Here is a 26,497-nt window from a genome sequence, read left to right on the forward strand (position 1 = left end):
GGTCCGCTGTTTGCATGGTGTGCCGCCTTGAATTAGACCGAGACTGTGTGGCTTCTGGCTGCGGGGCTACTGGCACAATGGACAGAGCGGGGAACAGTGGTGTCAGACGCTGCGAGAGAGGAACGCGCAGAGTGGCATAGGCACAGCTAGAAGAATATGTTTACGCTGTTGGAGCCCGTGCACAGCCTGGCACGTCCAGTGCCTGGTACAATAGTTAATCAGCTTGGTCTCTGCTGCTGCTGCTGCTGTGACCACTGACCCTAAAAGGCATCGGTAATAGGGGGAGTCTTTCTAATGGGAGAGAGCAATATCATTTCAAGTGGGGCGCAGGAATTACAGCGCATCAAGGGGAGTGTTGTGTTTTTTTCGTTTTTTTTCTTACATTGCCTCTAGTTCTGGTTCATTAATGGTGGTTTAGATTAAAAGAGTTGTTGATGTTCTTGGTCGGAGAAAAAAAAAAGGTTGCTGCCTACTAGGTGCTCTCTGTGTGTGTGTGTGTGTGTGTGTGTGTGTGTGTGTGTGTGTGTGTGTGTGTGTGTGTGTGTGTGTGTGTGTGTGTGTGTGGTTGTCATTTATGTAGGTGGGTTGTATGGTATACATGCCGTATATTAAACATTTGCCTCAAGGTATTTTCTATGTAAGCTGGAGTAGGACTTCCCTGGAGAAACAGTTGATATTTAGGGGCTGCAGATGTGCGGCTAAGCCAATGTGTTTATGCTCTGCGTGCGTGCGTGCGTGCGTGCGTGCGTGCGTGCGTGCGTGCATGCACACCACGCACATTGTTTGTCTGTGAGCTACAATCAGATGTAATCAGGGACATATCCTTTTCTGAACCAGACTCAAAGGCTTGTAAGCTAGTGATCTGCTGCACTGGAAGACTATGAAAAGGGCTAGGGTAAGCAGTAAGCTTCCACCCACCTCCTGCCTTCAGCCGGGATGTGCGTATCCATCTCAGTTTCACCTCCCATACCCCTACTGCTCACAGCTAATTTGTTTCTGCAAGACTTAGGCACTCTCTCCCTCTCTCTCTCTCTCTCTCTCTCTCTCTCTCTCTCTCTCTCTCTCTCTCTCTCTCTCTCTCCTCCCTCCCTCTCTCCCCGTCACTCTTTCTTTCCTTCTTTGCTCTGAATCCCTCTGATTCCCCTCAGGGGGGTGTACACCCCTTGCGATAATTTGTCTGTCACAAATGCAACTGCGCCCTCTCCGTGGCTTTCCCTGGCCCAAAAATGAGCTACAGCCATCCCATCTGGCAGTCACAGGCAAGATGTCGCCAAGAATAGAAGCTTCCCCATCCTTCCACATTTCGTGGCTGAATTGTCATGTTTGAGTGTGCGACTTATATATTGGACCGTCCCGTGTGACACATGTTTTACATCTGATTTGTACTTTTGGCGCTTTGCTTCCTTGAAGCCAGCGCACTCTTTGTCTCCGGCTGTCACTGCTCGCTGCATATATAAAAATGAACCAAGCGTCGAGGGCTGCTATACAATGCAGATGGGGTGTAAAACATGGTGCATATATTTAGAAACAACAGGAGTCGGATGTTTCTCACTGTTACTACACAGCAGCCACTTGCGCAGCTCTCTGCTGAAAACCAGTTTGTGTGGGGGCTAAAATTGCTGCTCGGTTAATCTCAACACACTGATCTGAAATCTATTTGCGGACACAGTAGGAGAAGAGCGAGGGAATCTGAAAAACATCTTTAACAACTTGTCTCATCTAATGAGATTAGCAGAGCTGCTTACACAGTCGTGACATGGAGATGCACACAGATAACCCTGTAATAACTCATTATTCCCCCCATTTCCACACCGACGCCTAGTCAAGGCTCGCTGACAGTGTGTGTTGTTGTTGTTGTTGTTGTTGTTGTGCGTACACAGTTATCAGGCCAATCGAGGCACTGCAGCCGTGTGGAGGGAGACGGATGAATTTTGCCTCGAATGCCAGAGCACAAAGAGAGCTAGCAATAGAAGAGGGCCTACAAGGAGATAGCATTCTCTGCCCTTCAGAGGCTGCACCATTCGTGACACTTGCATGAGTGCAAATGGAGAAAAAAAAAGAAAAACATTCAGTGTGCTTGCACTCTGTTTCTTTTGGTTTGGTAGGGAGGCTGCCAAGTGAGAGGGAAGGACAGAAATCAATTCAGTGTGGGCGCGTGCATGCATGTGTAGTCATGAGAATGCACAGTTGGCATCCTAAAAAAAAATAACGGAGGAAACAGCTGAATGAATAGTAAGAGCAGTAAAAGAGCATTCTCTCGCCACAGTGTGAATGCACATCAGATCAATAACAGCAGTGGACCTCGTGCAAGGTCCAGTTGTGCGAGCAGATTTCTCCTTAAGTGGCACTTCTCAAAGAATCACAGAATTTTTGCTTAGGGAAAAATAAAATTCACAAATGGTCCAGGCCTGTAGTACGAGCAGAGGGAACGCACTTCCTGCAAAGGGGGAAAACACGACATGTCTGACTCGAGAATTATAAAGTGGCTGAATCCTAATGATTTGCAATAGTTGATTTGATTTAATGAAGAAAAATGTATTCCAAATTTATGTTTACCATTTCATCATTACCATGGCTCGCCAGTCTACTGAGAGATTCCTCGTGTTTCAGTGTTGTTACTGGCTTATTTTGTGACAGCAGCTTATAAACATTTCAGTAGTTGTTAGGGAAATTCGCTCACTCCTCTCACTGCCTCCGGGTCTTTAATAAGATCAGTATCCAGTATCATCACCTACTGTAGGCTGTAATATTCTCCAGTCTAATATCTGAATGATTGTCATCCTCCTGACCGCCTATGAGCATATTAGTCATGGACAGCTTTGATTTTGGAAGATGTGCTTTAGCATCTAGCGGTTGTCTCATGGTTCCCTCTCTTATCTCCGTCCGTGTAAAGCACTGCTCTGATGTCACATCACTGACAAACGCACTGTTGACTTTTTCTTTTTATGACCGCAGAGCCATGCACCCGCAATTCAGAGAGTTTGTCGTATCTGACTTTGTACACTGATATGAACAATGGGGCCTCATGTGAAAAAAAATAAAATATGAACAGGTTTGTGGTGTGATTCAGGAAAAAACTTGCCGCATTTACCAATTTTCTCATATTTTTGAAAATTTGGCTTAATTTACAATCACAATTTTTCGAGTGGTCCAGATCTGTCAAACGAGTCATGTGAAATGAGTCTGCTGTTTTTGAAACAATTTTTTTCCTAATGAATTGCATATTTCCTCCCTTTGAAGAAATTTTAAATAAATATACTGTATAAATTACACCTCATAATTATGTTACCGTTATTCTGTTCAACTCCATATATCATTTATTAATATACCTGCTAAACGTTGAGGTGATGGCCAGGGAAACGAACAACCCCTTTGTGCTTTGGAGTGTTGCAGTTGCCATACGGCTTGCACGTGGCCCACATGGAGACGGCTGGCTTGACTCATTTGTCAATTGTTGCCATGGGAGATTTTCAGATAATTTACCTTAAATTCCCTATTTTCTCCTGGTGACTGAGGTCATGCTGGTGCACTCGTGCTGTGATAAAGCACACAGTTGGTGTAGTGAAGGCCAGGTGGATGTGCCTTGTCACAGGAGGTTAGCTGCTCTACACGCCAGAGAAGGCATGTCAAATTATCTTAGCATGCTACATTTTAAGGGCATTTTCATATTGAACCATTTCTTCTTCATTTCAGTGACAGTGTGACCCACATGTGACACAGCATTAACAGCTCTGCTTTAATCGGTCCCTTAATTCCACTGCTGACGCTGCTTAAAAAACAAAAGTATAGACTTTCCTGTCTGGATCTCTGAAAGCAGGACTCTAATCTTCACTCTTGTAAAGTTCTCCTGTTTAGTCTATGAATTCATTTTCATGAGAAACACTTCCTTACATGTGGAGGAGAGTGCGTAGCCTTATTTGAAATGATCTGGCCGTTAATTATGCTCATTTGCTATCCTCATTACGTTCGCTCATTTGTTTACGTGGGTCATTGACACACTTTTCCGAAATTAGAAGCATTTGCTGAATCTGACATTTTCGTATGGATTCACCATATGATGAAATGTAAGAAAAATAAAAGATAAGAATGTTCTTGCATGGGGCCAAATGACTATTCAGAGATATTGCATGAACTGTATGTCTGTTGTAGATTTTTTTGAGGACATGAAGCGTAAACTTCTGAGGCACCAAATGTCAGTTACAGAAAGAAAGAGCCTACATGTGTGTTTTTCATCCATCAAACACTTTTGGTGCAACTGCAAAGTGCTTAATAACTTCCTTAACCTTCAACTAAGTGTCTTATGATGGTTTTTAGAGAGCGGATACATGCCCATTTATGCATGCGCTGCCGTGAGCACCGTGTCTGGATCCCATGGTATTTTCAAATAAATAGCAGTGTTATCCTGCTATAGTGCCAGATCCAATTTAGACAACACAACACCAAAAAGAACAAAAAACTTTGACATTTCAGTTTAATCTGCTTTACTACAAATGACAGCACAACCAAGCTGAAACGTCCCGACGTAGTAAACGTCACCAACGCTCGGTCCTGGGCTGAATGAAAGTTGGAGAATTATTGCACGAATGCTGTTTGACTCAGGTGAGGCGTGCGCGCCTGTGATTAGCAGCCAGATTGATGAGGAGAGGTGGTCCCGCTGTGCTGTGCGTGCGGATGGAGGGAGGGAGGCCGGCGTGCGTGTGATGATGAGGCCTGGAGTGTGTGGTATTGACCAGTGGATGTCACGTCGTGATTAGTAGGAGATATCACACTCGGCGGGCTCAGAAGCACATCGATCCCCGGACCTGGGTACAGCCTGTCAATGGGGTCATTTTAATCCTCCTCTCCTCTCGCCTCCTGTTATTTCCCATCTCCTACCCTCTCTTTCACCCATAACTTCATCCTTCTGCTGCCTTCCTCTTGTCTATCCTACTCCATCCCCTTCTTCTGTGTCTCCTCTGTTCTGCTCTCCCATTCCCTCTCTCCTCCTTCCATCCACCCTCATGGATCAGACTCTTTATCTGGCCTAAGCCACAGCCGGCAGGCAAGCAGGCAGTCTCTACAGAAGCTGGAGCAGAAGACCAACAGCTTCAAACAACATTATACAGGGCTGGCATGAAGCATGTGTCACACTGACGGATGAAAACGCAGGCCCCTCAGACACTGCCTCTGTATGGACATTACTATCCTTCTGTTTTAAAGCTCACTGCTCTTCACTTAAATATATTTGCAACACGATCTCGAGATGTTAGACAGACTCTTGCAGAAATTATAGGAAAACTAAGCACCTGTTCCGTTCTGATCCACGGTGAACAGAGCAGTCGCTTTCTGGAATGAAGTTGCATTTCCTTTGGCAGCTACGCTGCTGGATCATTTGTTAGGAAATCAGTGCAGAGTAAATCTGGTTTTGAGGAAACATGCAGAGCCAGGTAGCAAGAACAGTTGCAGCCACGAGAGAGCAAGGAAACATGAACGCAACGAATCAAGTAGTGATGGAAATGTTTCATTTCTAATGTTTAAGCAGACAAGTACTACACATAATGGTCCTACTTTGATTCATGCTCGCTCGCTCTCTCTCTCTCTCTCTCACACACACACACCAACATGCTTTTGTGCTTCAACTTATAGTATCTCCCCGTAGCCTGAGGGAGACCAGTGTACTCAAAGACACGACTAGTGTCTCAGAAACCTGCGGCTCGCCCTTTTTACTTATTACTTACTTCAGCTTTAATCGTTTTGAAGCTGACAAATTTGATGTTTGGGTGGAATTTTTTAATGGAAGAGAGAAATAATGTAGGTGTTGTTTCAGGGCTGCCAGACCAATGTGAAATTATCCATGGACTAATGCATGATCAGACCAGAGGCACTTGTGTTTAAGTGGATGCAGCCCGTGGTACTGTAGGCTGTAGCCATGGAGACGGCAGCTGTAACCCCGTGTTATGTGACTCCAAGTGGCCAAGGTTGTACAATTAGGCAAATGTTAAAAGTATTCATCTCCCGGCTGGCTTTAAATATTTCAGATGGGAATAACCTACTTCATATATCTTTACCATTTAACAAAAAGTGGAACACCGTGGATTGAGGGGAGTGGATGAGTCTGAAGAGGAAGGGGAAAAAGACAGCACGAGAGAGAGCCTGAGTGAAATGCAGTAAGAGAGGCAGCTCAACATTTATTGAGTGTGTCCAACTGAGTGCTAGCCTAGTTTCACTGGGGACAGAGAGAAATGTTTGCAACAGAGGGGGCTCTGCATAGTCCACGGGTCTGTGGAGATTTGCTTACAGTGAAGAGATGGTGGAGGTAAGATGGCTCAGAGGATTCAGGCTCCGCTGAACGCAGGCTCATGTCTAATAATCAGCAGGGAGGGACTCAGCGTGGTCCCACGGAAAAAGAGACAGGGCGAGTGTGCGATAGATAGAGAGAGAGAGGGAGAGAGAGAAAAACAGAGCAGAGGAACGACTGAATGCGACGAAAGAGTAAGTACAAGATCTAGAAGGCGGGAGAGAAAAAAGACACGTGCCTGTGGCCACTTTATCTCTCTCTTGCGCTGGCTTTCATGCATATGAGAAGAATTTAGATAAGATATTGCTGCTTTACATATTTTCATCCCTGTTAGCTCTTAAAAGTCATGTGGAATATTGTTGAGAAAAATGAATTACTGACCTATAAAATGAGATTCGGCCAATCCAAACCTTCAAGGTCATCTGATCGCTGTCTCATTAATGTCATCTTTAAAAAAAACATTTGATGACGTTGTTGTAGGGGTTTTGCAGGATGCATTGTACGGTCGCATACGGTACATCTGAGGGCCGGGCTGATAAAACTCTCTGCTGATGCGTCGGTGAGTTTTGCCAGCTGTTGCAGATTACAAAGTACAGTCATTTTAATGGCGCTTACTGGCATCATCACCATCAGAACATCCTTGTCCATTAACACGGACTCAACACTCACACATGCCCATATTTGCCACGTAATACATCAGCGGTGATCCAAAGCCCGGCCATGCCATGTTACTCTCTCTCTCTCTCTCCCCAGCGACGCAGCAAGGGCTCGTTGATATCAGCATTTCATCCATATTGTGGTTGTCAAGACATGGTCGAAACGTGTGTGTGTGTGCGTGTGTGCGTGTGGCTCTCTAACCTGTTCGGTGGCCGTCACACCCCCAAGGTCAAGCTTTTTTCCTTTTTTTTCCCCCTCATGAGCGGTAAATTATCTCCACAGGCTACTCCACCAATCCGGGCCTCGAACCACATGCCCATTTAACAGGTGTCTGGTGAGGGGGCAGCGCGGTCGAGGTCAGAAAACAACCGGCGCGGAGGCGGCTGCGGAGCTACGCGACAGCATTTTAGCAGGGGCCCAATGAATGATTACCTTAGAGCTCCAGTCATAATTCAGTGTGACCTCAATCTGCCAGCGACGCTGGGGTTTGATGGATCTGCTCACAGTTTTGGTGTCGGGTTCTCGCATGTCAAACACAGGAAGATTAGGATACGGCTATCTGTTGCTTTTACAAAAGTATAAGATGCTATGTATGAATGGTGTTTCATCATGCTCGCTCTCTTTAATTCGTCCTGGATATTGCGCGAGCAACTTCACCGAGTCGATGTCAGAGTATAGATACTGAAGACAAAACAATGTCACAAATGGTTAGCCGCCATCACGGTGATGCCTGTCGTCAGTCGGTCTATTCATCATGGCTGCGGTTTATCAATCAAAGTCTTCACAAACACACATGCGCTCACACACACACACACACACACACACACACACACACACACACACACACACACACACACACACACACATGAACACCTCCCAGTGTGGATAATTAGTGGATTCCCTCAGTGGGTGATGGAGCCTATGCTCTTCTCTCCTCTCTCTCTCTGACCTTCCCCAGTGAGCTTCCTACCACAGCGGGGCTCATCAAACATAGCTCTAATACATATTTATCGGCCCACTGACAGCTCGTGTGCGCCGGATTTATGTGTTTCTTCGCAAAAACAATAGTCAAGACTCGGTCACTCTTCCTAACTTTCATAAACCAAAGCGGGAGATAAATCCGGTGTCAACCTGGCTGCAGCCTCATCAGCAGCTGGGCATCTGGGGGTTTGGGTGACTGACACAGGGGCAAGCTTAGTCGCATTCAAGCCGCTCACCTCAATTACAACAAGCGGTTTTGATATACATATGTCTGTCAAATTGCCCTGGCAATCACAGTAACTGCTCCTCTGGCAAACGTTTCTCCTACAGCAACTTCTGATCAAAGACATTTAGAAAGTGGCTGTGGCATGGCTGGCGGCATTGGGATTCAGGACAGACTCCCTGCACCATGACCGACTCTGTCTGCACAGCGCAATCTGAGTTGAGATGTGAAGAGAGGCAATACCGCTAAAGAGTGGGGGAGGGGAGGAGGAGAAAAGGAGGGATGGCAGGATTAAGCCCCCGTCTCTGCGTCAGAGTGGCCATCTTTCATCTTCCTGCTGCCCCTCTAATGCTTTCAAGTGCGTGAAACCCTCGACATCTGCTTCCGCTCCCCGGGACACGGCACAGGCCACCGTCCTGCAGAGAGGCACGACCACAGGACAGCTCGAAGGGCAGCGACAGGACAAGGCCTCAGAGAGCCCATAGTCCCATCCACGCAGAATGAGACACATGATGCGGAAACACTGAAAAACAAACACGGTTTCTCCCACTGAGGTTAAGTCAAAAACTTATATGCAAACATGCTTATTTAAAATCTTTACTGTCAACAGCTGCTTTCAGACCCCAAAAATCATTGTTCAAATACACAAACTGTGGCTTATACTAGTAAACACACTCACCACAGAAAACATTTCACAGTTCACTCACCCAGACACATTAATTCCACTTACTACTTGCGAACAAATAAATGTAAATAGCTCTGTAAATAAACACTTCATCTTCGCCAAGAAGAAATAAGCCCCCCGCCGCCTCTGATTAAGACTACCAAAGTGATATATCTGGCACTTAACTCTGCTGTTTACCTCATAAACACAAAAGACTTCAACACAGACACCCACACTGCCACTGAAAGTGAAAGTGAGACAGCGTGCCTGCCCGTTTTCTCTGCTGGTCTTCAACGTAGAGTCGTCTAATGACCATTCTCCTCGTCATTTATGTGTGCCATTCCGGCAGCATTTCGTCCACTGTCACTTTCAGTATCATGAGTTCACTGTACTCCCTCGACTCCTGCGGTTATAGTGCCATGTACAATAAAGCCCCGTGGTCAAGTGCTGGCAGCTTTACCTCTGATTTTTCTCTGAGATTGGTGAAACAGCAATTGTGAACTCGAAAAAAAACATCAGCTGGGCAGATGAGTGGTGCTGTCGGCACAGAGACAGCGAGATAATGGCGAGGATGTGAGGAAGGCCTGCCCAAGACGGAGGAGTTGTCGCATCGCATTCACTTTACTGTCTGAAAGGAGACTTTTCTTTTTTCAAAGGGGACACGATTCAATTATTCCTGAGGAAATTATGTTTGTTATTTGGGATCTGTTCCTTGTGGTGGGAAAAGTCATTTTAGATTTCTTTCATATTGCTCTGCAGCTGAAATGTAATTTAATTTATGAACGCGCACCATCACACTTGTAGATATGTTCGCCGTGGTTTCTGAACCCCTTCCCCACCCACACACAAACATCGAACACCTACGTCGATTCAGATGGCTTTGACTCGTGGTGTAACATGTCTATTTCTGTGTATCGCAAGCGTGGTAGCCATGGTGTTCTATGCAGTTTTTATTGTGTTGCACCATGTTGCATTGTATTGCATAGTGAATATGTGCAGCTCCATTCCCTCTGCAAGTGTGGGGAGTAGGAGTCTAGCTTTATTTATAGCAATCCACCCACAAACTCCTTTAAAATTTAGTGATCTTTCAGGTACAAAAAGAATGACTTTTAAATTACACAAGGCATAACTGATGCAGAGGTGCTCACTCTGTCTGTGTGTGTGTGTGTGTGTGTGTGTGTGTGTGTGTGTGTGCGTGCGTGCGTGCGTGCGTGCGTGTGTGGTGACTGCAAAAAAGAAAGCGTCTGTGTATATAATTGCAGTGTTTCAGGTTCATCCAATTACGGCTACCTTGAAGACTAAATTAAAAGGAGGAGGTTCATATATTCAAGCGCACTTAAATTCGACTATGCATTTAATACAAGTAAATTTATTCATGTTTGGTATTGTATAGTCTGTGTTTCCAGGTTTGAGGCATCTACTATTTGCAACAAAGCCTGTGGAGCCACATTTGCAGCATCTGCACCAGACGAACGTACAGGGACTATTTCAGCGTGAGCATATAGAAATGGATGGAAGAAGGGACAATGACAGACGGAGCGCTGATTCCCTTCTCTGTCTGCGAGCTGTCTGTGAGACCAGGCCATCTGCACATTCATTATCACAACCATGATTCCATTATTGTTCTGTGTGACAACAAAGACTTGTTCTGTCTGGCCTTTGTTATTCTTATCAGCTGTGGAGCTGACAGCCCCCTTTTGATCATGGCAGCAACAAAATTAAACAACTATCATGTACGATGTACTATAGCACATAACTGAATTACCTTCCATCATACAATGACACACTAAACATCCTCCTGTCTCCTCTTCTTGTGTCCTCCTCGTGCAGGTCTGTTCCACAGAGCCATCATTCAGAGCGGGTCAGCCCTGTCCAGCTGGGCGGTGAACTACCAGCCGGTCAAGTATACGCGTCTCCTGGCGGAGAAGGTGGGCTGTAATGTCCTGGACACCTTAGACATGGTGGACTGTCTGAGGAAGAAGAGCTCCAGGGAGCTGGTGGAGCAGGACATACAACCGGCGAGGTACCACGTGGCCTTTGGACCTGTAATCGACGGCGACGTTATCCCCGATGACCCCGAGATCCTGATGGAGCAGGGCGAGTTTCTCAACTACGACATCATGCTGGGGGTGAACCAGGGCGAAGGGCTGCGTTTTGTGGAGAACGTGGTGGATTCCGAGGACGGCGTGTCTGGGAATGACTTTGACTTCTCCGTCTCAGACTTTGTGGACAGTCTGTACGGGTACCCAGAGGGCAAGGACACGCTGAGGGAGACCATTAAGTTCATGTACACAGACTGGGCAGACAGAGACAATCCAGAGACCAGGCGCAAGACGCTGGTGGCTCTGTTCACCGATCACCAGTGGGTAGAGCCGTCAGTGGTGACGGCTGATCTCCATGCTCGCTATGGCTCTCCCACCTACTTCTACGCCTTCTACCACCACTGCCAGAGCCTGATGAAGCCCGCCTGGTCGGACGCCGCCCATGGGGACGAAGTGCCCTATGTTTTTGGGATTCCAATGATTGGTCCCACTGACCTTTTCCCCTGTAACTTTTCAAAGAACGATGTCATGCTCAGTGCGGTGGTGATGACCTACTGGACCAACTTTGCCAAGACCGGGTGAGTGAAATGACTTACTTTCCATCAGTTACACGAGTCGCGTGCGGGGTCGTGTTGACGGCAGGGGTAAATGTAGTAGCTGTGGTGCATTTTAAAACAAAGATGTAGTGATGTGGATGTTGCCTTAGATCAGACAGATAGTTGTGTCATAAGAATAGGGTCTAAGAATAGTAGCAACACAACATATTAATACATATCACTTGTCAATCTTTTAAACAAGTTAAGTAATAGTCTCCAGTGATCACGCACTACACACATTGCAGTTATTTAACAGTAACATAGAGACGTCCTATCTCAGTCCTAACAAAAGTATTCCAGCGCTATAGGAAAGAAACTGCAGGAAAAAAGAAAGCCCTAAGATGGATAGTATGGGCCAGAAAAGACATTTTTCAACTCAGACATTTGTTCAGAGGTGTTTTTTTTGTCTGGACTTTCTGGATCTCAGTCTGCAAACCTGGGACATATTGAATCTGAGCAAGATTAAATGTTCCCCCAGAATGTGTGCTGTGCTATTTGTGCTTGCCGGAGTGTTTAGGTTGAGCATGTGTACATGACTGTCTGCCTTTCTGTATACGTCTGTGTGTGTGTGTGTGTGTGTGTGTGTGTGTGTGTGTGTGTGTGTGTGTGTGTGTGTGTGTGTGTGTGTGTGTGTGTGCGTGCGTGCGTGCGTGCGTGCGTGTGTGTGAGTGTGTTTGGCCAGTGTGTGTTTGCCAGTGTTTGGCTGGAAATACTATCTATCCTCTATTATACCGAGGTCCAAACGACACAGTCTTATCTGGGAGGCATATCAAACTCTTGCCCTCAGCGGTATCGATTCCCTCGGCCTGAACCCAGTCGATCACTTGTGTCCCAGGTGACTCCTACTCCCCACCATGCTCAATTTCACCCCCCACCCATCACAAAGTCTGGCCATTTTGTATGACGACTAGTAATCATTTCTAACAACTGAAATTTAATTTGGCAATCCCTGTTACCAGAGAGGTATTGATCCCATCCTGAATGGGATGCAGTCTGAAATCTTGTTCGTTTTTTTATCTGTCTCTATATCATCCGCTGTCCAATCAGGTGACATTTACATCCAGTCGTCTGGCTAATAGGATGAGCCCCCGGCCGCCGCCTCTGCAGGATCCTTGAACTGCTAATGGCAGACTAGTGCAGATGGACTGATGTCGGCTGTTTTGGCTCCTCAAGGAAAGCACCGAGGTCTATCAGTGATGCTTGGACTAAACAGCTGTCTCCTCAGCCTGGCAGCCATGTTGTGTCAACACATACAGAGCTGCATTTTTGTAGATACAGATGGAATTTTTAACTAGTTTTTCCAAGAGTATTATCAGCAGTTATTATTTGATGAGAAACAATTGAGGCCTGAATGTATTGATGCACAGAGCCCATCTACAGAACTACTCTGAACGTCAGTGAAATAAATGTGATGGATGCTGACAGCCTTCCCATCTTACCGACCACCACTCTGATTCAACACAGTGCCATTGGCACTGAGCTTGCTGTAACTCTATTGTGCCGATCACCCTTGAAAGACGCAGGACTCCAAACAACAAGTTGCCCTATACTGCTGACCCCATGTTAGTTTGTAGCTTTCCACACCAGTGATTGATCAGGATTTAAGGGCATAGCAGTTGGACAGTAAACTCGATCAAGATCTCTGTTTGCCATGTTACCAACCCATAGCGTGTTGCCTTGGCCTAACTCCAGCCAAGGGGATTACAGGCGGACCACAATTAGGCACTCAGATTGTAAGACCCTGGAATTAGATCCCAGGATAATAGAGAACTCAGCGTGCTGGTAATTTTACTCGAGCTGACGTAAAGGAATCTACCATAAAGTGTGCGGGGGGGGGGGGGGGGGGGGGGGGGGGGCATTCTAAAGTTCAGGCCACACAAGGGGATATAGAGCTCTCTTCCTCCAGCACCACCCTTGCCAGTCTGGCTCCAGAGCACATCCTTTTAATTAAGACCCAGTTGAATTGGCTTTGCCTTCGTGACCCTTCCACACCCTATCTCTGCAAAGCAGCTCTTGCCCTGCTTCCAGATGTTGAATGAACTGAGCTGACCCAGATTGCGCTTACTGCCCCCCATCTTTAAATCGTTGTAGAAACATGTGTGACACGATGTTGAGACACTTGGGCTCCATGTCCACAGTGTGTATCATAGCAGCCTCCCCCCCAAAAGCTCTTCCTGTCCCTGGCTCTCATGTGCCTTTTTTCCCCTCCGTCAGTGTCAGTGAAGCATAAAAGCATGAGTGCACGCTGTCAAATCTTCTTAGCGTGTGTGCGTGTGTGTGTGTGTGTGCGTGTGTGTGCATGTGTGCGTATGTGTGCGTGTGTGTGTGTGTGTGATTGTGAGTGTGTGTGTGTGTGTGTGAGGCTGTTCTTTCCTGAGAGTTAGGGATGATTTAGAAGCCGGGGATTTAGAGTTATTTTTCTGGCTGCAACATTTGTTTTACTATTGACAGGCAAAATTGGCCCACGCTTTATTGCCACAACAACTTCTTCTGCACAGTTTCACTGAAACTTTTGCCCCAAGTCTTCATACTGGGACTTCCATATCGTCTCACAACACGAAATGCAACAGTGGCTGTGCACAAAAACACTGGCAGAGCACGTCAGAAAAGATAGAATGATGAAAAGCTCATCATTAGGGTTATTCATGTTGTTTTTCCCCTGCTGGCTGGTGCTCATTCCCCCTGTTATGCGTGTGACCTGTGCCTCATGCTGTGCAGGGCCTTGCTGTGTATTTAAAGAGCAGAGCACTGTCATGCGCTGAATTTCTTTCCTTGTTCTCCTTCTCCGCTTCTCCATCCTCCTGCTCTCTCTCTCATTATTCTATTCACCTTATGCAGCACCACCCATTATTTCTTATCGGTTCGAAAACAATTGTATTACCTCTTCAGATTTTGCACTTTGCTGGCATGCAAACTCCCGCATTTGTATTACATTCACAGAATGAGTTAAAATATGCAGTATTGATTGCTTGGTTTTTAGTGACAACGGCTGCCAAGCAAATAAATAGAGATAAAAGTAACTGCAGTGTATCTACAGGGAAGTTTAACAGTCAACGCTTTGATTTTAAATACTGCATGTTGTTTTGTTTTTTTGTTTGTCCTCTATAGAGTTAACGACAAGCACACATCAACTCTTTGTCCCATCTGACCTCATTCACGCACTGCCTCAGCCTTTCCTTTTACCCCAGCTGTTTAGAAGTTACATCACTTGTCCCTGATCCCCCTCCTTGTCTTTTTTTCCCCAGATTATCCCCCCTTGCTTTTAGCTTTTTCCTTCGTTGGGGCCAACTCAACCTGTACAGGGAGTCTGTGAATGCTTGGCATTTTAGAACAGCGTGGCCCCAAACAGGCATCTACCTACTCCATTAAATAGGCACTCACTTGATAGGAGATTTGTAGCCAATATCCTGATTTGCATTAGAGAAGGTAAGGAAGTGGTGTGGCTTGTTAAGGGGCCTGGATGCCATTGATCGGTGTCCACACTGTGCACTGAATGTAATGAGGAGGACAGCAGGGGGGGAGGTGAAGTGGAAGCATATCTGCATGTGTTCAACCATATGTAATGGGTGTCATCTTGATAATTGGATAAATATTGACAATAATAATGCTATGGTATCAACGATAGCAATTTAGAAGCTGCTAATTGGTTATAAGAGAGAGAAAGGGAATGTAGCGAAGGTGTTGGAGGAGGGGGAGGTGTTTTGTTTGCTGCCACTCATCTAATCAAACAAATCAATAGCCTCCATAATAAGTAGCGGTCCGAGAGCTGTGTCCTCCAACACTTTTGCACGCCCCAAAGTCACAGCGCCTCGCCCTGCATCATTTAGCCTGCTGAACCGAAGGCTGCCATTAAATATGAGCCGCGCATCACTCAGCCCTCTGCCCCAGCATGCAACCACATGAAGGGTAAAGGAGCACCATCTGACAATGTGCCCAGTCAGTGCTAGAGTTCCCCCATCCTCGTCACGCAAAGATAAAGTCTACAAACGGAATTAGATTGACTGTACTCGTTAAAAATTTACACCGAATGCAAGGAGAAGCTGTTTGGAACCGTCTGTTGGAGTGAAAATCACAATTAGCAGCTTACTTTGTGTCACCTGGTAAGTACATAAACAACTGCAGGGGATAAATTTGTTACACAACATTAACTAAAAAAAGGACAAGTGGCTTCAACTGTACACATTTTAGCAGCTTAGCAAAATGAGCATCAGTGGATGACTGAAATAATGCATGCTCCTTGTTTTATGTTGAGAAACTATACTCAGATGAGTATTCAGAGACCTTGAGTGTAGTGAAAATATTCTTGTCTTCTGCCTTAGGGCACCTAAACGTGTCTTTTCAGATTTGGTGATGGCTAGGTCTATGATCATTCAAGCGCTTCAAATTACATCAGGATGAAAAGGGGAAGGAGGTACATGGGGAAATGGAAAAAAAAAGAAAGAAAATGATAATCATTCTACCCGCTTATCTACCTTTTACATCGGTGCTCGCAGGTATGGGCTTGGAATAGGTAATGAGCAGAGGCCCTTTTCTGCCACATGTGTAGGTAGAGCTGAGAGTCGTGTCTGCCATCCGAGAGGCACAGACGAGCAGTAAAGAAAGAAGGCTCTTTTCCTTCACTCTGGAGAGGCTCGTCGTCATCACGGCATGTACGGCTTTGTGAAATCTGACACGCCTTGCGTTGAAGTGCTGCACTTGTGCAGCCCCGGAGGTCATTACAGCGTGGTGTGTCATAAATACAAACACACATGCAGGTGCACAAAGACCCAAGATGAAGTGTGCGCACACACACACACATAAACACAAACACCCAGTCGATCACTGGCACAAACACATTGGAGCACTTAAACACGCATGGCAGCCCAAGGTCAGTAGGGGTCAGCAGGTCATCATGGGGGGGCGGGGGACTGAGGAGGAGATGAAGGCAATGGTTTATAGTACCACAGCCATATGAACACATCAGAGGAAATCTGAAAGGCCATTAAAATGCCTGCTTTTATGGGTGTAATAATCCCTCTCCTCTGCCTGGGAGTCCAGCCACGGCTCCAATGACCATCCGGATTAAGTGGAAGGTCTGACAGGAGGCAAGCTATCAGCTAATGCGGGGGGGCAACAAACATGACATTATGCCACAGCGAGGCACTTTCTGTAGAGCTGAACACGTACGGCGAGCTTGAGAAGTGTCTGGACAACGACTCAGTGTTCAGTTTGTCACCGGACTGTTCTAATATTTGAATGTAAAGTGATATGATGAGCACAGAGGTCGAGCTCAAGAGTGTCAGATTTAAATTGAGGATAGTCGGGCACATCAAACAAAGATGCAAAGCAATCTGGCCTTTTTTTTTGACTCGTCACTGTTTTCTGACTGGTTCCCACAACGTTCAAAGAGTGCCTACTTTTTTTATCATAATGAAAATTCTTTAATTTGCGGAGGCTTCTAAAGGTTTCCGGTCCATTAAGCTCAGCAGAGTTTGTTTTACCTCTCTTTTTATAATATGTTTTTTGTCTGTATCATAGAGCTATTCAGCTGTGACTAGCCTGAGCTAACTTTATAGTCAATAAATCATTTCACAATTTCTCAGCACACTCAGAAAATCAATGTAATCTAAAATGTCCGTGTATGTTTGGATGAGAGGATGAGAGGAAGTGATCAAGTGATCCTGAACAGTTTAATGTGTGAAATATGTAAGCAATATGACATGGTGTTACTGTCATCATGGTAAGAAATATATGACGAAACAACAGTATGATAGTAATAGTATGATGCTGTAATGATACTGTAATAATAAATAATAGATATAATAGATTATGTACGTTACATTTGTGTAGCGGTGAGCAAGGGAGGAAGGTAGACCCGTGTGTGTGTGTGTGTGTGTGTGTGTGTGTGTGTGTGTGTGTGTGCGTGTGTGTGTGTGTTAAACATATACTACCACAACCATCAAGACCAACAATATATCACTAACAGTATCAATAATACATTTTATTATAATAATGACTAGTCAGTGATAAGAATATTGATAATAAAAATCATCGTCATCGTCATTATAACAATAATAATATCTTGATTTTATTCTAAATGAAAAAATGTATCATGCAGTCTGTCTGTTTTGAATGTACTTATTGTCATTTTTCTCGTGTGAACACACTTCATACTAAAAAGCTGCTTAGAATAATAAGTAGATGGATTTGAATCATGTGAATTATGTGCCTGCGACTGCAAAGATGTTATTTTGTCTTCATATTCATACAAAGGGGAATGACACCTACCTATCATCAGCCTCACTCTGACACTATTCATCATAGGACAATTGTATTTGATTAGATTTTGCAGGTGTAATATTAAACCAATTTCCGCCTCACAGAATTGAGACAGATTTGCCACCTGAAGAAAACTTAAGCACTGACCACAGCACTGTTTTGACCATGTGCATTATGAAGCGGATCTCTCTCCGTTTCATCACACAGCAGGGTAACCTAGTCGCCCACAGCGCACTGAGGAGCAGAAGCTGAGCTCAGATCGCTCCCTCTGACTCTACAGCTCAGGGCAGGGCTTCAAAGGCAGCGTGCAGCCCCAAAGTTGAGCTGGTGGTAGAAAGTGTTCAAAGGAATGTGCCCTGTTTACTATTGACTTTGCAACAATTACCCGAGCATATGTGTATGTAATTAGATAAGGCAGCGAGTTGTTCTCTAATGCGGCAAATCAAATTAACTAAAGATGCCACATTGATTTCTTTGTGTTCCCTAAATTATTCATCTTCACTTGCACTGAACCAGCCAGCCACCAAAGAGCTTTTCTCACTCCTCCGCACCATCCCTCCCTTTTGCTCCCCGCGAACACTGATTGTTTGTAAGATCCATCCGAGCACCTTTTCAAATATTTCTGCTATCACAACACGGCAAATTGACCCTCCTGAATAGAGAGCATTTGCAGTGTTATGGAAATCTCGTTAGCAGAAATTGCTCTGCCTCCATCATTGCTGTCATGTGCGTGCATGTGTGTTTGTATGAGAGGGAGTGCGGTGGTGGGGGCGGGGGCGGGGGGTGCACGTGTGTGACGGCACGCAGCGACCTGCTGAGAGAATTCATGAAGCACGGAGACTGCAGACAACCACGTCTCAGGCCGCTTCATTGACGTCCTGTTCTCTGGCATGTTGCACACAGGGAGATCAATATGACCTTACCTCCAACACCCGCTCCTTTGAAACTTAATTACTGATATTCAGCTACAAAGTCATCATAGTCAGGCTGTCAATATTCATTGGGGATCATTACGGGCCTAATAAAAGAGGTTATTTACGGGCTGCTCTGCTGACACCGGCCCAGGGATTCAGCCATCTTAATTTGCTTTAGCCCCCTCTCTCTCTCTCCCCCTCTCTCCCCCTCTCTCTCTCTCTCCCCTTCTCTCTCTCTCTCTCTCTCTCTCTCTCTCTCTCTCTCTCTCTCTCTCTTCGTCTCACACTCTCTCGCTCGCACCTCTCCCAGAAGCACTGACCTGAAAAAGAAAAATTGACAGCAGAGAAACTAACAGTAGAGAGGATGGAGGGTGAATTCTTCTGGCATGGCTTTTAATTCTCTTGGCCGTGTTTGGAGGTTTTTCAGCCCATTCCCAAAAGAAAAAAAGAAAAAAAAAAAGACTGAAGCCACCACATCCCTAAATCCCCAACAAAATTTGAACTTTGCTTGCCGCCGACATTGCGGGCAGACCGGCAAAGTGATATTTCATGACATTTAAAGAAAATGTCGTGCAGATCCCTGCCGCGCTGCGACAACACAGCTTTAACTTCTCTGCTCCAACATCAATTATTGTTTTTCAAGTCTGCAGCGCTATTCTTCAGGTTCTTTCACAGAAAGTCATTTCATCAGTACCAAAGGCAATACCAAGTGCCGCACAACTCCCACTCCTGGAATTGTACGCCAACGCGGCTACAAGGCGTTGTGTGATTGTGGGAGATTGCTATATGTTAATTCATTCAATAAATCAATGGCTTCACTGTAATTGAAATGGCTGGCCATCCGCTGTTGAAGCAACGTGTCAAAAGCTGAAAAGTGGAACAGTGATCTCTGTCGATGAAGAGAGGTACTGCACCCAGAAAAACTGCATCTCCCACTCTCTTCCTCGCTGTCTCACTCACTCACACACCTCCTTTGTCTCTAGCTCTTAGTGTCATACACACTAATATCCTATATATCCAAACATGCACACATGCACACACGCTGATGTGTTTCTCCATCTCAGTGTCTTGATTAATATGGTCCACTTTACATCAGTACACTGGATGCCAATGCACACTGTGCTGGCTTCCCCGAGCAATTAGCAGAGGGGCTCCACCAGCATTGGATTATCAACAACTAGATGCCTCCCGACGCGAGCCCTACAGCCTGCTGACTTATTCATATGTGTTTACTTTAAAAGCCTCTGCCCTGGTTTTTATGGGTGGGTGGCATCAGAGCTGAAGAAAGAACAACATCTGGAGAGAAATGAGAGGGGGGGGGGGTTTGACAGACAGACATATTATGCCCACAGAGAGGTGCCTGAGAGGGCAGAGCGACTGGTCAGGCCTCTATTGTGGTAGAAATAAAGTGGGTGCCGTCTTTGTGAAAATCCATAAATGGGAGAAATCAGAGTCAGTTGATACAGAGAGTGAGATACATACCACACCTGGATCAATTATTAACTGCAGTCTGTTGGTTGCTGTTGTGGATTTGTGCATTTGCTGTTGTGGCTTTCGCAGAGCGAGATCAAATAATTCTCTCGTAGCCCCAGAACTCCTTTCACGCCGAAATGTAAGCTGTGGCTGATACTGCTATGTTTCCTTTGGAGCATTTTTGTGTGCCGCCTATCCCCACATGAATGCCAGAGCATGAATAATTAAATTGTACTTTCAAAATCTAATCTAACACCATCACGTCTATTTGTTCTCTGTTTGTAGGGATCCCAACAAACCGGTTCCCCAAGACACCAAGTTCATCCACACCAAGGCCAACCGCTTTGAGGAGGTGGCCTGGTCCAAGTACAACCCCCAGGACCAGCTGTACCTGCACATCGGCCTGAAGCCACGTGTGCGCGACCACTACCGCGCCACTAAAGTGGCCTTCTGGAAACACCTAGTGCCCCATCTGTACAACCTCCACGACATGTTCCACTACACCTCGACCACCACCAAAGTGCCCCCGCCGGAGACAACGCAGAACACCCTGTCCACCAAGAGGCCCAACGGGAAAACCTCCTGGCCATTCAACACCAAGCGGCCTCCCATGTCCCCGGCCTACAACAGCGAGGACAAAGACTCTTGGAATGACGACGAGGTGACGGGACCGCTGGTGGTGGAGAATCCACGGGATTATTCCACAGAGCTCAGCGTCACCATCGCCGTTGGAGCCTCGCTGCTGTTCCTCAATGTGCTGGCCTTCGCAGCCCTCTACTATCGCAAGGACAAGCGGCGGCAGGACTCCGGCCACGGGCAGCCCAGCCCACAGCGGCAGACCACCTCCAACGACATTGGCCACCACGCACCCGAGGAGGAGATCATGTCGCTGCAGATGAACCAGACGCACCACGAGTGTGAGGCAGGGAACAGCAACGAGGGGGCACTCCGCTTGGCCTCGCTGCCCGACTACACGCTCACGCTGCGGCGCTCTCCAGATGACATCCCCCTCATGACGCCCAACACCATCACCATGATCCCCAATTCCCTGGTGGGCATGCCCAACCTGCACCCCTACAACACCTTCACAACCGGCTTCAACTCCACCGGCCTGCCGCATTCCCACTCAACCACCCGTGTATAGCTTTAGGAGGCCAGGGGCAGCCGGCGCAGGCGGCAGCGGGGTGGGAGGCTGGTGGCGGTGGAGGAGGAGGTGGTGGGGGATGAACAAACGGAGAAGAGGATTGTGTTTTATAAATATCACAGGGAGGGGGAGGGCTGGGAGGGGGAGGGGAGGGGACGGGCAGGAGTCGGATTAAAATGTGAAGAGATTTAACTAGACTTTTACAACGAGGAGAGTTGCTGAGAGCTCTCTGTGGATGTCAAGTTGTGCAGAGCTGCCAAAATCAAACTGCTCCCCTTCTCCTGATCAGGGGAAGGGGGTCTTTCTGCAGTGTTTTTTTCTAAAATAATCATTTTAAAAAGCCTTTTTAAGCAGACTGAGGACATATCAACACTTTTTTTTCTTGAATTCATAACAGAAATAAAGAAAAGTGCTTTTTATTTCCCATCCCTTGCTCCTGCGGGAAACACATCTAGAACAATGGCCTCTACGTCAATATTCGCAAAATGTTTTTAATTGCTTCTTTGTTTTGTTTTACGTTTCAATGCCTTACGAAGCTTGTTCTCTTTCGTCATTATTTCTATTCCCCGAGACTATTCAAAGTGGAGTGTGTTATGAGCTGATGAGACTCAAAGATGAGAGACTGAATCCAGGATGGGAACACGGAGGATATGCAGATGTAGAGATTTTAAACCCATTTTGGGAAACTCTTTTTTTTTTCTCTTTTTTTTTCTGTTACGTACCAACACAACAACAGCTACATAAATGGTGTTATCTTTTTTTTCTTTTTCTTTTTTTAGCTCTCTAGAAATGATTTGTGTGGGACAGCACTTGCTGAGAGGAGGCAGAGATAAATACTATGTTACTGTGATTGTTTTGTTAAGAAAAAAAAAGTGCATCTTTTACAGCCAATTTATCTGTTAAGCTATCCAATATTATCTCCACAAAGTGTGCACGTACACATGCTGCTCGGAGCACCTGTGTGTTTGTGTGCATGTGAACATGATTTAATCATTCCTCGCGTGCAAGTGCGGTTAAGAGGCTGAGATAAAGGAAGAGACACATTGTCGGAACTTGCAAAAGCTAGGGTAGTGAGTGAGCGAGCCTGTGTGTGTGTGTGTGTGTGAGTGTGTGTGTGTGTATGTGTGTGTATGTGTGCGTGTGTGTGTGCACCTGGGTTTTTTTGTAGGCTGTATAATGTGTTTTTTTGGGGGGGTGGGGGCGGGGGCGGGGGGGTACGTTCTCATGTTGTTGATTTTGGTTCACCACCAGTAGTGTTCCTGCTGCGTCTCTGGGTGTCTGTCTTTGCGAATAGCTCTTTTGTTATTTTCAAAGTTACATATGTCTAATTTTGCTTAAAAGTTACAGAATAAATCTATTATTTTATGTGTAAGAGAAAAAAAAATAGCTAAAGATTCAACTGAACTAACTGACATGATTCCATTGACTTTGTAAGAGTTCCTCTTCGAAAAGCAGACAGTGGCCTGTTTGCACTGAATAAACCTACATCAGTGCACACTTGTATTTCGTTGAAAATATATATACATATAAATATGGGCATACATACATATATATATAGGGCGTCTTTGGAGATACTGATCCCACTTACAAAACAATCGAAACACTGTACAGAATGAAAAGCTGCAACAAAAAATAATTTCTGTAGATTGTCGTCATTTGGAACATCCCAAGCCAAGACAGCTCCCAGTGTCTTTGTAAGAGCTCTATATGTATATTTATGTATAAAATATTTAATATTTATTTATGTATACCAGATGCATACATGCTGATTGTGCCATGTGCCAAATTAAAACTGTAAAAAAATGAAGAACATAAAGTTTCACTAAACTTTTTTTCCCCTCTCTTGATCAAAGTTATTTTCTTCCCTTTTGTGGCTTTTTTATTATTTCCATTTTGAATGAGTAAAAGAAGAAATATTCTTGCAGCAAGTGCAAGTCCCCCCCCCCCCCCCCCCCCCCCACAGGACTTCCTCTTTACCTCCTCTCTCCTCCTCCTCCTCCTCCCTCTCTCCTTTTCTCTCGCTGAAACCTTTGAGGAAAAACAGGCTAACAGCTTGGGGCCCTTTTGTGCATAACTCCAGATTTTACTTTAATTCATGCAAAGTAGTGTTGCAGCAATGGGAGATAGTGGAACGATTGCCTTGATGTCCTCACAATGCATCCTATTATGTGTTATTCTCTGGGAGAAACTGGAGTTATTGATTCTGCGAGTAAAACTGACAATGTTCATCAAGTGTCATGGCACTGCACAGATTGTCCCTCGTGCTACAGCGGAGTGCAGTAATGCGACCGGACCCCTGATCCTCAATCAGTGTTGCAATTCGTAGACATTTCATGCACATAGACCTCAAACATTTTTATGAAGCATCCCATTACAACTTACCGTGGTATTTAATGATTTGAGACGCAGCAGAGCGAGAACCACAGTCTGGTCAGCTCATCACCGATTCTGCCAGTGGCAGAAAAAGTGAAGAGGTTATTTGAGGAAAATTGCTTGGAGTCTCATCTATATGAGTCATCTTGGTTTTTTTTGCTCATCCTGCCTTATATGGGGCTTCACCTCCTAATCAGCCTCCGTCTTTAACTGAGCCGCAGCCACACACATAAAAAACAAGCGGTGGGCTTCTATCTGGAGCCTTCGCATACATACAGAAGCTAATGAAAGGAGTGAACCACGCAAATAGTCAAACTTGTTTCTGCAGCAATAATACCATCACAACCTTGTTTTCTGTCAGAAAATGAACAATTAATGGAATGCTGATGGCATTTTAATGAGCAAAGATATGTTTTTAAATACTAATAACTGCAAAGCTGACATCCTAATGGAATGTGCCCTTCAAGGGTTGATTCACCCAAATTAATTAAAAACATATCTAACACACTGATTGTGGAATCTTACCTTAGAATATGAATGAATGAATTAATAATACAGAATCAAAGCATGCAGAAAGATTCGGTCGTTAAGATTGAGATTTCTGAAACCATCCCAATACAATTTTAGGATGGGATTTCATCAACCCACAGATCATCATCGGGTGCTGCAGCCCACCTGAGATTTTTGTTTAAAACTTTCAGCACGTTTCAGCTCATTGTTTTGGTTTTATGGCCTACAACTGTAACATTTTCATCGCTCTCTCCGCTCTCAGGACATTATTTTCAGATGCAGCAGGCTGCTCTTTTCAGCAACAACAAAAGAAAGCTCTCCAAGTGAAACCCTCTAAGCTCTGTGTAAAGAAGCAAGTGTTTGCTAACAAGTTTGCATTACTAACATGGAATGTGATGAAACATCTATTATTTTTGGTTTAAACATGACGCATAGTGCAGATAGAACCACGAACAAAAAAAATCATCCTCGACTCATTAATAACTGATGAATGATTTACTATGAGCAAGGCCCATTTGCCATTGAAGGACGTGAGATGTGGCTGAAAGCAAAAAGTGCAACTGATACCTTGAATATTTCTAGTAAAAAAGACCCTTTAAGCCAGAATATCAAAGAATCAAAGGCAGCTGTTCCCTCATCTGATCTGTCTACAGTGCTGGGAGGTCAGTTAACATTGGCTCCAACACACACACCATCCACACACACACACACACACACACACACACACACACACACACACACACACACAGTGGCACAGGGCTAAAAAAAAATGAGCAGTGGATTGAGAGTGAACTATCAAAGGGAAAGAAATGTCACAGGGGGGCAACTTATTTTTTGCCATGTAATTTTTCCATATGCCCTTAAAGCAGAGCAGATGTCACAGAGTATTGGCAGGGGCAGACCTGGTGGCCTCGGGGACCCGGTTTGGGACACGCGGCCCTGTGAAGAGCCACTTAATTAAGTGCCGGACCAAAGGGAAAGACCATGGAAACTGCAGTGGTGTGGTGCGGTGATAGAAAACAGCCTCAGATTAAAATTAGTACAAACCGGGGTAGAAGAAGAAGAAAAAAATCACCACCAGTAGAAAAATGGGACAGTCATGAGCGAGACACTTTTGCACAGTCGAGATTTGTTTACAGTTCAGTGAGTGTGTTTCGAAAGTGACATCATTCAAGAGTTGGCTGGAACAGCCCGATGGGGTTTGTGACTGCCTCGACAGCACTGGAGACAAACTCAGCGTAGGAAATGGATGTGCCAAATTACACAGTGCCGCCCGCTGGGAGAGTGCTGCAGGTGTGTGTGTGTGTGTGTGTGTGTGTGTGTGTAGTATGTGTGTTTAGATAGTGAGAATTTTATTTCTACTGCAGTGAACATGTTGTTACCCTCACCTCTCTCTTCCCGTGTCTCATTCATCTTTGCTTCCTTCTTCTTTTCTTTTCATGGAGTTCTCTTTTTTTTGGGTCCTCCCTTGCACAAGATGCAATCTGAGCAGCTCTGTTCCACAGAGACATGACTCGCCCATTTTCTCTTTCTTCTGCTTTATAAGTGCCATAAGCTGAACAACTCGCTCATTTCCAATCATTTAAGGTCTAATTTCCTTGAATTGCTGAATTTCTCTGCTGACTGAGAAGCTAATGAACATTACTTATTGTGAAGCAGATTGGAACCAGTCACTGAACCAAAACTCATGTACTAAATTTAAATAGCCTGTTTTTCTCCAAAGGGAAATCATACTGCGTTTGTCAGAACATCAATAAACTATCATTTCCATGTGAAAAACGTACTCCGTACTTTTTTTGTACCCATGCATTAGACAAATCACCGGCATATTGTTTTGAGGTTTCCAAACTGGAGCTTTTCTGGTGCCATCAAACCCAGAACCCGTAACACATTTTTCACCAGAATCTAGAACTGAAATCGGCAAAACCCCATTGTGTTTGAGCCTGAATACGTCATGATAAATCTCTGTTATCTCAGTGTCACTGTACAGATTACTAAAGATGCCCTGTTACTTATATGTTTATGTCCATAGAATGTATTTATAATCACACAAACTGGAGTAATCAAAAATAAATATCTATTCTTTCTGTATCTTTTTGTTGTTCTCATGAATATAGAGCATCACATCCATTTTCCGGTGGGTGGGAGACCAACAAGTTTGGTCCTGATAATAGTGGTTTTTTTTATTATTATTTGTCGTCCTACAATCCTAGAGAGCATCTCTGTGAGAGTGCTGTGTTTGAGTGCTCCGTTCCTCCAAAAATCACACAGCTTCTACATTAAAGGATGAGGGTGACACAATTTATCTTTTTTGTTAGTATAATCAACAAATCCCATTATAAGACCAAACCCAAACAATGCATTTTTTTCTGCTAACAAGTGCTA

At 45.1% G+C, this 26,497-nt stretch overlaps 1 protein-coding gene across 2 annotated transcripts in view; it reads left to right on the plus strand.

Annotated features, from left to right (window-relative positions):
- The window catches only part of nlgn3a (neuroligin 3a), a 112,875-nt gene extending 91,537 nt beyond the window's left edge, over positions 1 to 21,338 (plus strand). For both annotated transcript variants that reach the window (XM_035650278.2, XM_035650280.2), the window contains 2 exons: positions 10,633 to 11,422; positions 20,371 to 21,338. In XM_035650278.2, the coding sequence (XP_035506171.1) occupies positions 10,633 to 11,422; positions 20,371 to 21,229 (1,649 nt within the window). In that variant the 3' untranslated portion in view covers positions 21,230 to 21,338. The remainder of the gene's footprint in view (positions 1 to 10,632; positions 11,423 to 20,370) is intronic.
- The last annotated feature ends 5,159 nt before the right edge of the window (positions 21,339 to 26,497 follow it).

The sequence above is a fragment of the Scophthalmus maximus genome, chromosome 9 (assembly GCF_022379125.1).
Source record: "Scophthalmus maximus strain ysfricsl-2021 chromosome 9, ASM2237912v1, whole genome shotgun sequence".
Taxonomy (NCBI): domain Eukaryota; kingdom Metazoa; phylum Chordata; class Actinopteri; order Pleuronectiformes; family Scophthalmidae; genus Scophthalmus; species Scophthalmus maximus.